Genomic DNA, 16,498 nt, shown 5'->3' with positions numbered 1-16,498 from the left:
GCTACCTTTCGGCTGAGCTCCGGGAAAGCTGCGCTCTCATACGGGAAGGAGGGGTCATCCACGATGTGCCAGTGAAATACGTTGAACTTGTTATAAGCCATGACGTCCTGGGGAGCCATAAGAGAGCAACAGGATTCAGACAAACACACCCACGCCCTACTCTGGCAGCTCAGCCAGCCTGCTTTCGCACACCCTTCTATGCCAAAGTGGCCTCCCAACGGGGATCAGGATACCCAGGGCTATTCCCTCTCGACTTACATTTGGAACAAACCCCAATCACAAAGACAGGCTCATACACACACACAAGCCCTTCCGGCTCCCTCTGGGATCTGAGAGTCACGGGGGATATACCCATTGTCACTAGTAAGAGGTTCTGCAGGTCAAGGGCTGCCCTCGACACTTGTGAAACTGCCACAGGATCTGCACAGAAGGAACTGATGGAACAGAACTGTGTTGCCAATGCAAGGGAATCCTGCACTAGGCCGTTTACCTTGGCTTGGCAGGGCTACAAGCACAGTACAGCCTGGGTTTTGTCAGTAAGGTTGGCAACTAAGACTCCAAGTGGTGGGGCACACCAGTAAGGGCCATTCTTCAGAGCCAAACACCAATGTGAGGAGTGGCTGGAAATATTCTATTTCAGACTAATGCTCTGGGGTCCCTTGCTAAGGGACAGAGTTAAACAGACCTTCCCACGGCTCCTTACGTTTCTCCAAGCCCTAGATCACTCTCTCCTTCCCTGTCATTTTCAGAATCAAAGATTCGAAGGGCAGAAGGGACCATTATATCATCTGGTCTGACCCCCTGAATAGCACAGGCCAGGAAATTTCACCCAGTTACTCCTGAAGCGATCCCAACAAGTTTAATCCCTCTTCTCCTCCCTTTATTTCAGTTAAGTTGGGAGTCATTTAAATGAGACACTAGTCCATCTCAAGACTGCCCCACACTTGTTCCTGAGTAACAGCCGTGTTAGTCTGTATTCGCAAAAAGAAAAGGAGTACTTGTGGCACCTTAGAGACTAACCAATTTATTTGAGCATAAGCTTTCGTGAGCTACAGCTCACTTCATCGGATGCATCCTGTGGAAAGTGTAGAAGATCTTCCACTTATTCCTGTAAACCGAGCTTGATCTGCTCTAGGAACTGCTTTGCATTTGTTTCTATGAAAGGGACACCAGCATCATGAGAGGGGTGAGAGAGATTAGGCCCAAGGAGGTGAACGAGTCTCTCATTTACAAAGATCCTGTAAACAAGGCCAAATAAAGAAATACCCTAGGCACAGCACAGACAGGCCCCAAGGGTACTCCCTTTGTACAGTAACTCCTCACTTAAAGTCATCCCAGTTAACACTGTTTCGTTATTAGGTTGCTGATCTATTAGAGAACATATTTGTTTAAAGTCGCGCAACGTTCTGTTATAAGGTTGTTTGGCTCGCCTCGCTCCACCTGCCCACCTGGTGCTCCTGCCGGGGAGCAGGGTCGGGGTACGGGGGCTTGCCCCATTCCGCCCGCCCGGTGCTCCTGCCAGGGAGAGGGGTCGGGGCATGGGGGCTTGCCCTGCTCCGCCCACCTAGCATTCCAACCAGGGAGCAGGGTTGGGGAGTGGGAGCTTACCCCGTTCTGCCCACCTGGCGTTCCAGCTGGGAAGCAGGGTCGGAGTGCAGGGACTTATCCCACTCTGCCTGCCCGGCATTCCAGCTGGGGAGTGGGCAAGCCCCCGACCCCTGGCAGGAGCGCCAGCCAGGCGGAGTGGGGCTAGCCCCCGCGCCCCGACCCCACTACGCCCCACCTCAACCAAGCTTCACAATCATCATTGGTGAGTACAGTATTAAATAGTTTGAACTTATACTATATATGTATATAATGTCTTTTGTCTGGTGAAAAAAATTTCTCTGGAACCTAACCCCCTCCCCCTTTACATTAATTCTTATGGGGAAATTGGATTCACTTAACATCATTTCACTTAAAGTAGCATTTTTCAGGAACATAACTACAACGTTAAGCGAGGAGTTATTGTACAGAAAAGGGAAACCATGGGGAGGCAGGGGAGGCCCCTTCATTAGACACACTGGTTTATAGTCCTTTACTCTCTGGGGCTGGCAGGAAATGCCAGTGCTCCCCAGCAGGGATGGGGGAGACTTGGGGAAAAGATACCAGAAGCATAATTCCAAGGGACTATCTGCAAGGATTCCATCACCACCCTCTGGCCCCGTTCTTCCCGGAAAAGCCACTGTGGCTTGCTCCAAGTGCAGTGGGCTAGTGTTCCTACTGCCTAGAGAAAAGGCCAGCTTTGAGGGTAGTGGGAGGGTCTGTGGGGCTCTCTCTCTTTCTCCAGTTCATCTGCACAGAGAATGAAAACAGTCCAAATGAGTCAGCTGTGAGTTCCCCAGGGAGTGAACCCACAAGGGGCCTAAGGAGAACAGCAACTAGAAGGGGTGCGGGGCATTAGGAGCACTTGTCCTTGGTTTAGATCCGCCACCACCCAACCCCCTTCCGACAGCCCCTCTCTCCACTACAGCTGAAACCCATCAGACAGCTTCACTCTGTGAGCTCCTCTCCTCGCCCTTGAGCGTTGCCATGGTGCTTTACCTATACCCAGCTGTAAGGGCTGGCCCTGGTTGGGAGGCAGTATCTGACCCTGTAGCACCATCAAACATGTCTGCAGAGCCAATGCAGTGCCCAGGCCCAGAGGCCCTCAGAAAGCCCCCAGCTGACCTGTAGAAGGGAACAGCTAGCCAGACTGCTCTGCCTACAATGCCACATCAAAGGCTGGCAAGCCTCCCAGCAAGGCAGGACATGTGCTTGAGCACCCGGGCACACACCAGAGTCTCTAGGATGGCTCTCACAGGCAGGTAGTGGCGAGATGTGTCCAGCAGCAGGCCCCGGTGAGCAAAGCGGGGAAAGTCCACAATGTCCGTCTTGTTGAGGTAGAACTGCAAGAAAGGGCATGCAGTAGATGAGCAGCCCCCTCAGGGAAGGCCCAGAGCAAATACACAGACACCACAATGTCACCAGGAAAGTGCTTTCTACAGCAGGGTTAGCTGCCTCCCCAGGCAGAGATCTGCACCTCCCTGGGGCACAGGACGGCTGGGCAGGAGTGCCTTCATTAGCCTGCAGATGGCACTTTGGAGAAGCCAGCCAGAAGAATCAGTACAAAGTTCCAGTACATGGCTCCCTCCTGCCAGGGGCTGGGCACTATTCAGAGCCTTATATTGCCAAAGCATGTGGTCCCCAGCCCTACTTGCACTACCTCATTGGTGCCCCAGGAGTCCACTTGGGTCCCCGGTTTAAAAACTCCCCCCTGAAGCTCCAGTCTTTGAGGCGGAAGGCCCAAGAGAATTCTCTTTGCAGTCCATCCACAGCATGGCCACATTTAGCAGCTACGCAATACTTCCCCCATGAGGCAGAGCAGGGCAGGGCTTCCCCACTAGAGTTTGCACCCATCACCCTGCACTGCATCAATGCCTCCCTCCAGCTCAGCAAGTGTCACACTCACCGTCCCGTCCTCATCTCTCCAGATGAGCTGGCTGAAGGTCTCCAGGCCTGTGGGAAGCAGACAGACAGAGCTAGGCTTTGGGCATGGATTCCTCCCAAAGAAGAGCCCAATTAACAAAGCAAGCTAGAACACACTGAAACAGGGAGATGCTCCATCCAATGGGCCTGGGAGTAGAGGCAGCAGCAAGGCTCAGCAGAAAGCACTAATGGGGACAGACACCCCAAATGGCAAATGCAGCCTCACCTCGGAGAGCTCCCCAGACACTCTCTGAAGACAGCAGCGAAAGGTCCTCTGAAGTAGACAGCTTGTCTGAAACACAGCATCATACAGGATGTTAGCACCTCTAGCACAGCCCTCCCCAGCTGGGTGAACCCCACTGCAAATTATTACAGCTCCAGCTCCAGGACCTGGATTGAGCCGGGCACTGCCAAGTTTTAGATAGTTTAAAGAGGAATATTTCACCAGGAACCCTTGCTCCCACCCAGGGTCCAATCCACACTGCTTGCCTAGCTTAATGCCTTTGGCACTCTTGGGTCACTTCAACAATAACTGGTGTACACCAACAGATGAGAGACTGAAAGGTGGACTTCTGAAATAATGGAAGATGTGTGGGAGCCAGATATAATCAACCCCTTCCTTAGCCTTCCCATTTATACAGTCTCAGGTGAAAATGTTTAAAGAAAGAACAGGGCAACAGTAAACTTGACGTTTGTATGGAAAGCAGCATAGCCTAGCAAATAAAGCACTAGAGAGGGGGTCAGAAGACCTGGGTTCTACTCCTGGTTCTGCACTGGCCTGCTGGGAGACCTTGGGCCAGTAGTCACCTCCCCACCTGTGCCTCGGTTTCCCCAAATGTAAAATGGAAATCATGATTCTGCCCTCCTTTGTAGAGGGCTTGGAGATCTAGGGATAGAGAGTACTATGTATTCCTGACAATTGTAGGCCCAGAACCAGCCCCACACTCCCTCAGAGCCACTTGCTCGCCAGTGAGGCAGGACTCAAGATCCTAGGTATAACAGACAGAGCACTGAAATTTTCCGCAGCAGTGACTCAGTGGTGGGCCCAGCACTGTGGGTTCCAGGGAACAGGAGACTCCCTGGTTAAGTGTCTCATTGACAGCTGCCAGAAGTCATTACTCCCTAAAAGAGGGCACATTCTGTACAGCCGGGTACACCCTGCATTTGTTGCACTGCATCCAGGGCTTCCTGGCAGTGCTGTTTGGCTGCAGCATATCACCTCCTCATTTAAAGTGGGCCTAGATCTTTGGTCCTGATCATTGCTACCCAACCAGCAGTTCTTGCTTTGTGATGGACTGATGCTTACAGCTCTCCACAGAGTCCATGTCGGGAAAGCCATCACAATGCGGCGTGGCAACAGAGACCAGCAACTCAGCGCAAAGAGGCTCCCAGGGTCGCGTATCCTCTGCAACACACACAGAATATGGATTAACCAAACACCGACTCAGCACACTCTGCCTCCCAAGCCCAGCTTTGCAGGGTACCTGCTGTCCGTTAAGTGATGGAAATGCTGACTGATCACTGCTCACATGTGTGGTAGGGGTGGCTTTTAACTACAGGCTGGGGCTAAGGAAGGTTGGAAGGGCTGTCAGGGCAGAGTGAACTAGGGTCTGGAAGAGAGGTTCTGTAGAGAAACTCTACGAACAGCCTAGTTAAAGCGACAAACTTAGACTGAGCTGAATGTCATGTTACTGTTGCTTCAATTGCCAATAAAAGAACTGCCCCAGCAAGTGGGACAAATGCAGGTGTTAATCCAGAGAGAGGCAAGGACTCTGCCTGTTCATAGAGCCATAAAGGTCAAGAGACAGGGGCTTCGTCAGACCACAGGGGACAGCGAGTTCCAAAGTCAAAGGCCTGTCCTGGAAGACAAAGACAAAGCAAACAAACAACCCAGCCAACCCTTTGCTAGGCTGCTGCCTAATTCTCTCATTCCAGGACAACAGTAACATGAGTAATGTGTGTTGCCTCTCGAACCCTAACCCAGACACCTGGAAGAACAGCCTGAAGTAGGAGAATCTGATAAGCACTGTCTTGGACATGATGGGAGAATCAGCAATGGGACCAATAACTAACAAACCACCTGAGCAGAAAGTGCCACTCTCACCAGTGCCGTCTGCCCCCAGCGCTAGAGAGGCCAAAGGACAGGCTGGTTAGACTGATTAGTGGCAGCTAAGGGAGATCAGAGTCCACATTATCACCCACTCACACAGAACTTTGGATAGCAGAACCCTGTTTGGAAAGCGAAGAGGTGAGGTCATGTTTTATTAGACAGTCTCAGGGGCTGCAGGACTTCAGGGTACTTGGATGGAGACAGAGGCCCCAGGGCATTCCTCCCCATTTCCAAACACTGTGGGGGAAGATGATGATGCATCTCAGAGTGCATCAAGAGGCTTATGTAATGTAATCTTATCACCAGGCCCCAATCCAATGAAATTAGCAGAGAGAGTCCCCACTGATCAGGCCCCCTCATGCGGCCAAGGCAGCAACAGGTTCAGAGGAGAATAAGCCCAGCCAAGTTAAAGAGTGGAGAGGATACAGTGGCACTTGGTGGCTCACCAGGTGAAAGCCCTAGTCACTCCTTCCTGAAAACCAGAGCCCAGTTTTGATTTGGGGTAGGATTTTCCAAAGTACCCATTATCGGCCTAACTCTGCTCCACCTGGAGTCCCTCGGCAAAAACACTCACTGACTCCAATGGGAGCAGCTAGGCCAAGGAGGGCGAGGGGTGGGACTGTCCAAAGCAATTTCAAGGATGATTAATTGAGGGGCAGTAATATAAAGCCACCACTGGGAACCATGGTCAGCTATGTCCAGTCTCAGCTCAGAAAGAGCTCAGATCTAAAGTAGCAAGAGGTGCTGCCCACCAGGCCCAATGGCACCTGCTCATACTTTGTCCACTTTAACCAGCACCATTAGCTACTCCCCTCCCTGAGCATTAATACTCATGGGGGGAACCAGTGCCAACACACTTTGGCTGAAGATGAAGGGCCCAACATGCTAAAGGATCCAAATGAGAGTGCACACAGTTACAGAGACTAAGACTTCCCAAGGGCTCTGGCCCACCAAGTATTCAGATGGCATGAGGGACCACGTGCTGTGAGCTAAAGTTTGCAGAGTGGTTCTAAGGAACCACAAAAAATATTTCCATGGCAGATTGTAGGATATGGGGAAGGAGGAAGGGATGGGTAGCAAGCCTTTTAATTTAACTCCCAAATACAGAGAGGTCAGTAACAAAGGCTGCCACATTGCCCATGCTCGGCAAAGCAGAAAACCCAGATCCCATAGTGTATCAGGGACAGAAATGTCCCTTTCTCACAACCCCACTATTGGAGGGAGTGACACAGCAACAGCCACCACTAAATTGAAGAGGTAGGGCCTTGGCTCACCCCAGGACTCTTCCCAGGACCAAGAGAAACAAGGGACAGCATTTCCCAGCTTGGTCAAGTGGAGACTCGAGTCAGGAGAATAAGGGATTTTTTTAGATGGACTTCTTTATGAGTAGGCAGCGGAAGGCCAATAGTGCAGGATATAAACAGCTCTCTCCAAGTGCAGAACAATAGCTGTGGTTCTTCTCTTGCAAGGCTGATCCAGTAAGAGCAGGATTGTTTCTAATGCAAAGGCCTTTCAGAATTTTCCATAAGGCACCAGCTGTTCTTTAAGCAGCCTCACCAGGAAGCAATGGAGTTGTCTGTTCAATGATGAACTGAGAGCTGGCAAAGCACCCACTAGCCAAATAGCCCATTCGATTTTAACCTGTCCCAGAGAGAAATGAAAACCACTGCCCCAGCTCTCCAAGGAGCATGCGAAGGGAATGCTACACGCAACAGAAGTGGGTTTTGTAAGGAAAGCACCGAGCCTTGATGGAATCTCCCCCGACAACCTTGCCCCGTGCAAACCGGCCCAGTGAGATCTAGCAACCAACCCCAATGAACGCAGATAATCCTCTAATACAAAGAGTGCAGTGAGCATCAGCAGAGCAAAGTGCACCCATATGCCTTTGAGAGAGGGCCATCCCCAGGATGGGATGAGATCCACAGCCACCAAGGAATTTAATGGGGCAACAATAACCAAGCAGGGCCCGCAACTGAGTCCCACCCAGCCAGCCCCATGGATCTTAGCTAGAAAGAGTATGTTTGACTATCAGAGAGCAAGCAAGTAGCAGAGCAGCCACACCCCTTGGAAAAACATAGATAAAGCAGGCATCCAGAGGGAAGGGGACATGCTCGCCATTTGAGCTGAGACATGGAGACGATCACATAATAACCCTTTTCGCCAAGGATCCAGGCTAAGAGCAGTGCCAGGAAGTTGTTATATGAGCCAGCTATTGTCTGGGATTGGAACACAAGCAAGAGTCTTAAAAAAAACCCCACAATCACAGCAAATTAGGGTCAGTGAAGCATCAAGGGTGATTGGAGCTGGGAGCGCAGACTTTAGTTCCCAACACGGTCCTGACACCTGCACTGGCCACACCTGATTTCCAGGAGTTTAAGATGTTGGGGTTCTGACTAACTAGACAACTGCCTAGGGGAGGCAACCCAGGGACAGAGGATGTGGAAAAAGCCAATGTACTCAATGCTTTTTTTGACACTGTCTTCACAAACAAGGTCAGCTCCCAGACTATTGCACTGGGCAGCACAGTATGGGGAGGAGGTGACCAGCCCTCTGTGGAGAAAGAAGTGGTTCAGGACTATTTAGAAAAGCTGGACGTGCACAAGTCCATGGGGCCGGATGCACTGCATCCAAGAGTGCTAAAGGAGTTGGTGGATGTGATTGCAGAGCCATTGGCCATTATCTTTGAAAACTCATGGCGATCGGAGGAGGTCCTGGATGACTTGAAAAAGGCTAATGTTAGTGCCCATCTTTAAAAAAGGGAAGAAGAAGGATTCGGGGAACTACTGGCCAGTCAGCCTCACCTCAGTCCCTGGAAAAATCATGGAGCAGGTCCTCAAGGAATCAATTCTGAAGCACTTACAGGAGAGGAAAGTGATCAGGAACAGTCAGCATAGATTCACCAAGGGCAAGTCATGCCCGACTAACCTAATTGCCTTCTATGATGAGATAACTGGCTCTGTGGATGAGGGGAAAGCAGTGGACGTGTTATTCCTTGACTTTACCAAAGCTTTTGACACGGTCTCCCACAGTATTCTTGCCAGCAAGTTAAAGAAGTATGGGCTGGATGAATGGACTATAAGGTGAATAGAAAGCTGGCTAGATAATGGGGCTCAACGGGTAGTGATCAAATGCTCCATGTCTAGTTGGCAGCCAGTATCAAGTGGAGTGCCCCAAGGGTCGGTTCTGGGGCCGGTTTTATTCAGTATCTTCATTAATGATCTGGAGGATGGCATGGATTCCACCCTCAGCAAGTGTGCAGATGACACTAAACTGGGAGGAGTGATAGATATGCTGGAGGGTAGGGATAGGATACAGAGGTACCTAGACAAATTGGAGGATTGGGCCAAAAGAAATCTGATGAGGTTCAACAAGGACAAGTGCAGAGTCCTACACTTAGGACAGAAGAATTCCATGCACTGCTACAGACTAGGGACCGAGTGGCTAGGCAGCTGTTCTGCAGAAAAGGACCTAGGGGTTACAGTGGACGAGAAGCTGGATATGAGTCAACAGTGTGCCCTTGTTGCCAAGAAGGCTAACAGCATTTTGGGCTGTATAAGTAGGAGCATTGCCAGCAGATCGAGGGACGTGATCATTCCCCTCTATTCGGCATTGGTGAGGCCTCATCTGGAGTACTGTATCCAGTTTTGGGCCCCACACTACAAGAAGGATGTGGAAAAATTGGAAAGAGTCCAGCGGAGGGCAACAAAAATGATTAGGGGGCTGGAGCACATGACATATGAGGAGAGTCTGAGGGAACTGGGATTATTTAGTCTGCAGAAGAGAAGAATGAGGGGAGATTTGATAGTTGCTTTCAACTACCTAAAAGGGCGTTCCAAAGAGGATGGATCTAGGCTGTTCTCAGTGGTAGCAGATGACAGAATAATGGCCTCAAATTGCAGTGGGGGAGGTTTAGGTTGGATATTAGGAAAAACTTTTTCAAGAGGAGGGTGGTGATGCACTGGAATGGGTTACCTAAGGAAGTGGTGGAATCTCTTTCCTTCGAGGTTTTTAAGGTCAAGCTCAACAAAGCCCTGGCTGGGATAATTTAGTTGGGGATTGGTCCTGCTTTGAGCAGGGGGTTGGACTGATATTCTATGATTCTCTCTCACCAACTGACACCATGACAGCTGCAATCAGCTAAAGCACTTTGAGCTATCAGCCTCCTGTGTGGATGGGAGAGTACTGCTGGGAGGGTGTTCTCAGTGTCAATGTGAAACAAAAAGAACGAGGAGTACTTGCGGCAGCTTAGAGACTAACAAATTTATTTGAGCTTAAGCTTCCATGGGCTAAAGCCCACTTCATCAGATGCATGCAGTGGAAAATACAGTGTGAAAATACAGTGTGAAACAACACCTCCATCTGCCAGAGGCCAGGTTTAGTAACCAGGTGGTCAGGCTGCAAAGTTTATTTGTTTGAACGGGCTCTTTCAAGAAGGGCAAGAGGAGGCTGAGTAGATGGGAATATTTTGCGGAGCTCAGAGAGGGTTTAGTTTGTGGGCACTGGATGCTCACTCCAAACACAAACAACCCAGACCAACTAGATCAGAGTTTTGCAAGGGCACATTTTGAATAAGTAGCTAATCCACATTGAAGTCTCCCCAACTCTCTGAAATATGATCACAATGCTCCTTTCTAACTGGAACTCCAATTCAACCTAGTTCAATGGAACACAATATTTCTTTCTATATATTGCTTGGATTTTTCCCTTTTCTTTGTTATACCTAACAAAACCTTGCAATAAGATTTTTTTTTTAAACCAACACAATTAGACAAGTCACAAGGGAGTAATTTGAGCCCTGCATGAGCCACTGTACTTTGGAAAGAATGCAAGCACATGTTGAAGCTGAGGAGGAAGATGTGGGCACACAGAATCACGAGACCAAGCACTAAGAAATGTTCCAAGTGATTTGATGGTCATGTTTTCCTGCTGGCATAGATGGTGAAGTGTGAATACTAGTTTTATTCTTTGTTTGCAGTGTAGTTGTAGCCATGTTAGTCTAAGGATATTAGCAAGACAAGGTGGTTGATGTAAGATCTTTTATTGGACCAACTTCTATTGGTGAAAGAGATGAGATTTTGAGCCACAGAGAGCTCTTCTTCAGGTCTGGGAAAGGTCACACAGTATCACAGCTAAATACAAGGTGGAACAGATTGTTTAGCATAAGTAGTTAACTCATATCCTAAGAGACCATTCCACGTAAGTTTAGATTTCTAGCAACACCTAGATCTTAAATCAAAAGTTTCCCACTGCTATTTACAAGAGTCAGATTTGGGAGCGAACCACTTGTTTATTTTTCTGTCTAGTCAAACCCCAGCTCTATTCATCTGCAATAAGGTGCATTCACGGCAGATTGTGCAGAGTGAACTCTAATACTACCAATTCCCTTCTTTCCTTGTCCACTTTGATCAATGGTGAAATGGTTCAAGTTATTAGGCATGTGATTTACTGTTTATTTTTGATTAATGGGATGCATTTTGTGTTTCTCAGAGCTATTGCTTCAGGCTATCTTCAGACTTATCCAAACATTACAGCCCTCAGTGTGGGTTCACAGCCTTATGACAATAAGGGCTAGGGGAATATTTTTAAATGGAAGTTTAGATTCTGGAGGACATGACTGCAGCCACCATGAAAAGGTACCGGCTCACTGGGAAGTCATGAGCCATCCCACACCAAGTTTCTGCCCTTCAGTACTTGAACTTGTAGCATGAACCCAGGAGAAGTCATGTCCCCTTCCTGCCAGGATAGAAAAACCTTGCTTTTTGTCTTGGGGACGGGGTGCTTGACAATTTCCCCTGCCAAAGCAGGTGCTCCTGGATGGAGAGAATGTGCTGAGGATAGAGATGCATTTGTGAGAGGGTAACACGTGGAGGGGTATCCTTCCAACTACTCTTCAAACAGTGAGCAGCATGTTCAGGGCCAGGGCCATGCTACAAAGAGAAAAAGCTAAGACAGTGGAGAAAACCAAAGCTGGTGTAGTTACAGCAGTAGCAGCCCACCACAAGGGAGAGAGGGGGAAGCAAGGTAAAGAGTAGAACCCCGATGCCATGGACAGGATTTGAAGAGAAGGAAAGAAACCAAGACACCCAAGGAGAAAGCAACAGAGAACGTACTCACATTTAGAACCCTCCCAGAGAGTGAAGTGAGGCAGCTGATTCCTTACTGGCTCTGCACTGAGAGCATGAAGGCTTGGAACTGACCCAACTTCTTTTAATAAGAGACTAGACCAGTAGTCCGCAAACTGTTGAGGGTCACTCCCCCCACCCGTTTGCGCCCACCTGCCCAGGGGGATGGGTGGGGGGGACGCAGACAGGGGTAATGGGGCCGAGGCTGGGGCCAGAGCTGGGATGGGTCTTGGGCTGGGAGCGGGGCGAGGGCCCAAGGCTGGGCGGGGGAGCGGAGCTGTAGCTGGGCTGCGGTGGGGGCTGGCAGCCAGGCCCACAGCCAGGTGCGGCTCCACTCTCGCCCCAGCCTTGGCCCTGAACTGGGAACAGAACCGTGGCCAGTGGCTGAGGGCGAAGCTGTGCCGAGGCTGGGGACAAGGCCAGGAGCTGGGGAGGTGGCTGGGGGCAGGACTGGGGCAGAGCTGGGAGAGGCTGGGTGGTGCTCCCTCCCTGCCCCCCATGGGGGCTGGCACAGGCCCACCACACCCTCTCCCCAACGTTTCTCCACACCCCCTATGGGGCCTGTCCCACACTTTGGGGACCTCTGAACTAGAGACATTCTCCTGCAGTGAATGCCCTCCTGCATTTACAACAGTAATGAACTCCAATAAGGGGCAATCCTCCAAGCACTGACCTTGGATTACAAGCACAGTTACCAGAATTGTACCATCTATGCCTAGGTTACCATCACACCCTGTGAACACTAAAGGGGGTGGGGTGGAATAAAATAAGTGCCACTTTCATCTTCAGAGCAGGAACATGGGCTAGTAGTTGAAGTACTCGCGTGGAGGACTGCTCTGGATTCTGTTCCCATACTTATAAACAGTTATGAGTTTGGGCAAGTAACTTACGTCCAGATCCTCAAAGGCATTTAAGCACCTAACTCCCACTGACTTGGAGTTAGGCACCTAAATGCCTTTGAGGATCTGGCCTGTCAGCTCTGCCTGTTTCTCCATCTGTAGAATGGGGGTGACACTTCCCTGACACCCGAGCGGGCAGTACAGGTTAATTCATTGATATTTATGAAGCACCTTGACGCCCATGCACAAAAGGGAAGAATGTAATTCAGAACAGAACACACAGGCCAATTCAGCAGCCTCATCCCATACAGATGAGAGCTCAATGAGTGTTCAAGTGATTTCCATATTTAATCAAGTATGGTCAATTTATCACCACTCTTAGAATTAAGACTGGATTGCCAATGAAAATGGGATCTACTGCAGGGGTGGGCAAACTTTTTGGCTCGAGGGTGGGCCCCCCAACAGCCTGGCCCCCATTCCCTCCCACTTCCCACCCCCTGACTGCCCCCCTCAGAACTCCCGACCCATTCAACCCCCCCTGCTCTTTGTCCCTTGACCGCCCCCTCCTGGGACCCCCCCACTCCCTAACTACCCCCCCAGGGCCCCACCCCCCATCCAACCACCCCCTGCTCCCCATCCCCTGACTGCCCCTCCGAACCTCTGCCCCATCCAACCGCTCCCTGTCCTCTGATTGCCCCCTGGGATCTCCTGCCACTTATCCAACCCCCCTGCCCCTGCTCCCTTACCATGCTGCTCAGAGCAGAAGGACAGGCTTATTGGAAAGCCTGGGAGGTGGGCGGGTGCAAGTAGTGCTGCCCGCATGGCGGCATAACTACAGGGGATGGCTGACAGCAGGGGAGGGGCTGGGGGCTAGCCTCTTTGGCCAGGAACTCAGGGGCCAGGGAGGATGGTCCCGCTGGCCGGATGTGGCCCACGGGCCGTAGTTTGCCCACCTCTGATCTAGTGTCTGCCCGTGTTTGACAGAACTGACAAGATCCAGGAAGCGAGATGGGAAGAGAAACTGCTTCGTTCGCCGGTCTGGAGGCTGGGCCAGGGGGGGTAATGTTTGGTAATCATTGACTTTAATAAACCAGAAGAAACTTCTTTTGCTTAAACAATCTACAGTGTACTGTTTGAGTGTGCTTGAGTTTTATATACACATGTTCAGGGGATGTTTGCCAAGTCACTGCTGTGCTTCCTCTCGTATTAAGGATTGGGATATCTGCTACAAACATTTAACCTGACATCTCACTGTGATTTCGTTTGTGTTTCTTACAGTTTTATGTTAAAATTGTTAACTCTTTGGTGCAGGGAGAACACTGAACTAGGATCAGGAGATCTGGGTTTTATTCCAGCTCTAGCACTAGCCTGTGGGGTGACCTTGGGCAAGTAATTTCACAGAATCATAGAATATCAGTGTTGGAAGGGACCTCAAGAGCTCATCTAGTCCAACCTCCTGGTCAAAGTAGGACCAATCCCCAATTTTTGCCCCAGATCCCTAAATGGCCCCCTCAAGGATTGAACTCACAACCCTGGGTTTAGCAGGCCACTGCTCAAACCACTAAGCTATCTCTCCCTCACCTACCTATGCCCCAGTTTCTCCATCTGTTAAATGACGATAATGTTACTGATCTCCTTTGTGAAGCATTTTGAGAGGTACTGACGAAAAGTCTGATGTAAGAGCTAGATATTATTTTCATTCAGAAACTAGTACAATGGGACCCTGATCTATGACTGGGGCTACTAGACTCCAATAGACAACTAGTAGCCAGTTTTGTTCTCACAGGAAGCCAGTTTGGGTATGAATCTAGGGAAGGGACCCATTAGGAGGGTTGAAGCCATTGACTTTCCAATGTCTTGAAAACTCAGTATTCACAGCACCGTACCAGATGTTTTACTGCAAGGGTTCATTTTAAATGAGGAGCCCACTTTGACTCCCAGTTTACCAACATATAATCTTACTATGAAATTTAACAAGATCAAGCTTTTTAAAAGACAGAAAACAGACGTGTGTGCATTTAAAGGAAGAAATTATATACTACTTGTGTGACCCAGGAAGAGGCAGCTGGACTCATGTATACAAATCTAACTGTACCCACTCACAGCTGCCTGCCCCAATCAGATTAACATGGTTTTGGCTTGTAGTATTTGTGGGACAACAGCTATAGATCAGTGTTATAGCCCAACAAGTCCAGTACTCACTACAAAGAAAAAGTTGTGCTAGAACACAGATGTTCCATAGGCTATTATTATAGGACATGTACCATAGACGTGATCTAAAAGGATCACCTGAATTATTTTTGTGCAGCTGCTATTTGTTGCCCTCTATCCATACATGTTAATTTCCAACTGTAAAACCTGCTTTGAGGAGCAAGGGCATGCAGACCAGCAGGAAGCACAGACTTTTGGCTGCTGTAACAAAAAGCCAACCCAGTGCACGCACTTTTCATAATCAGACATGCAAACACTTTGAGGAGACCTTGCCCAATGGCTGCAGGTTTGCAACTGACAGGAAGAGGTGCTACTGGTTAGTCAATACAGTCACATTATTAACCTTACATTATGTTAAACCAATGCACTCCATTTCCCTGAGTCTCAGAAGTCATGAAGCCAGCAGCATATTTGTTTGTAGTAATATTTTATTTCAAGTTGCCAGTGCTGCAAAGACTGCAGTGGAACATTTGTGCTTGAAGAAGTGTCGCTATAGGTCTCTCTTTAAAAACTTCATGGAAATATTGCTACTTTTGCAGAAATTTTAAAGTCCCTTGACATGCATTAATTCAAAGCCCAGTGCTGACATAGGGCAAGCTATCCCAGCCCCACCAGCTTCCAGTCCAGCTAAGCACCCCACTTTACACAAGGAGTTAGAGCTTTATTTTGTGCTTCCCAAACAGGAGGGAGGTAGCAATGTGAAGCACCCCAACACACATAAGAACACTGGTCTGCTGTTTCCAAGTCTGCAATATCCCTACAAACCCCAGCCCAGGCCAAATACCTGCACCACAGGGAAAGCAAGATGGCATCTGGCCTGCCAGCCTCGAGCCTTTATTGGAAATACCAAAACGTGGGGGCTTCGCACACCGGGGAACCATTTAGTAGAGCAGGAACCTGCCCCCCCCCCCGGGCAGTTCACCACATCCTCCCCCGACTATACCCCTCTCCTCCATCAGAACACCCCATCCCCCCTCGCGCCATACCGCTCTCCGCAACTCCACGGCAGCCCGCCCCAGCCTCCCCTCACCATGCCACTCCCCGCACTTGCCAGGGCAGCGCTACATCCGTGGAGCCCCCCCAGGAGCAGTGCCCCGTACCCCCTGGCAGGGCCGCCGCGGCCTCGGGCCCCTCACCTGGCCCCCGCGGCCCAGCGTCGCGCAGCAGCCGCTGGTAGCGTCGGAAGGCCTGGTCCAGCACCGCGCATCCCGGCCCCACTGCCGACGAGCGCGCGTAGCCGAACCGGAACCGGCTGGGGCTCAGGCGGCAGCGACCCCCGCCCGGCGACTCGCGGACCAGCTGAGGCTGTGGCCACACGGCGCCCGCAGGCACCAACCCCAGCAGCAGCAGCGCCAGCCCCAGCCCGGCCATGGCACCGGCACCGGCACCGGTCACGTGATCCACGTGACGGCGGGCCACGTGACAATCGCCCCCGCGGGCCACTGAGAGGGGCCAGGCATCAGCCAGAGGGGGTGGGGCTTCTCCAGAGGAGGCGTGCGCAGGGGAGTTCAGGGCTCTGGCCACACAAACGGGGTCTCTCAGGAGCCCTGTCCAGGGGGGCCTAGGGAGCAGGGTGTTCTGGGGTCAGGGTCTCGGCCTCACACCCCATGTAGCCAAGGGCCTTGCACAGTCCCCTCACCACAACATCTGGGCACCTCATTCTCTCTAACCCCTTCAGCCTCAGGCCCCGGGCATAGGGGAGCACCCGG

General features: G+C 50.6%; 1 protein-coding gene across 2 annotated transcripts in view; it reads right to left on the bottom strand.

Moving 5' to 3' along the window:
* HEXA (hexosaminidase subunit alpha) overlaps positions 1–16,195 on the bottom strand; it is a 29,390-nt gene extending 13,195 nt beyond the window's left edge. For both annotated transcript variants that reach the window (XM_074965884.1, XM_074965885.1), the window contains exons 1-6: positions 15,926–16,195; positions 4,814–4,912; positions 3,734–3,799; positions 3,491–3,537; positions 2,817–2,927; positions 6–107 (exon numbers count right to left, since the gene is read on the bottom strand). In XM_074965884.1, the coding sequence (XP_074821985.1) occupies positions 6–107; positions 2,817–2,927; positions 3,491–3,537; positions 3,734–3,799; positions 4,814–4,912; positions 15,926–16,160 (660 nt within the window). In that variant the 5' untranslated portion in view covers positions 16,161–16,195. The remainder of the gene's footprint in view (positions 1–5; positions 108–2,816; positions 2,928–3,490; positions 3,538–3,733; positions 3,800–4,813; positions 4,913–15,925) is intronic.
* Positions 16,196–16,498: the final 303 nt, after the last annotated feature.

This window comes from Natator depressus, chromosome 10 (assembly GCF_965152275.1).
Source record: "Natator depressus isolate rNatDep1 chromosome 10, rNatDep2.hap1, whole genome shotgun sequence".
In the NCBI taxonomy this organism is placed as follows: Eukaryota; Metazoa; Chordata; order Testudines; family Cheloniidae; genus Natator; species Natator depressus.
Note: the sequence above shows the minus strand (reverse complement) of the source record. Positions and strands in the feature narration are given on the sequence as shown.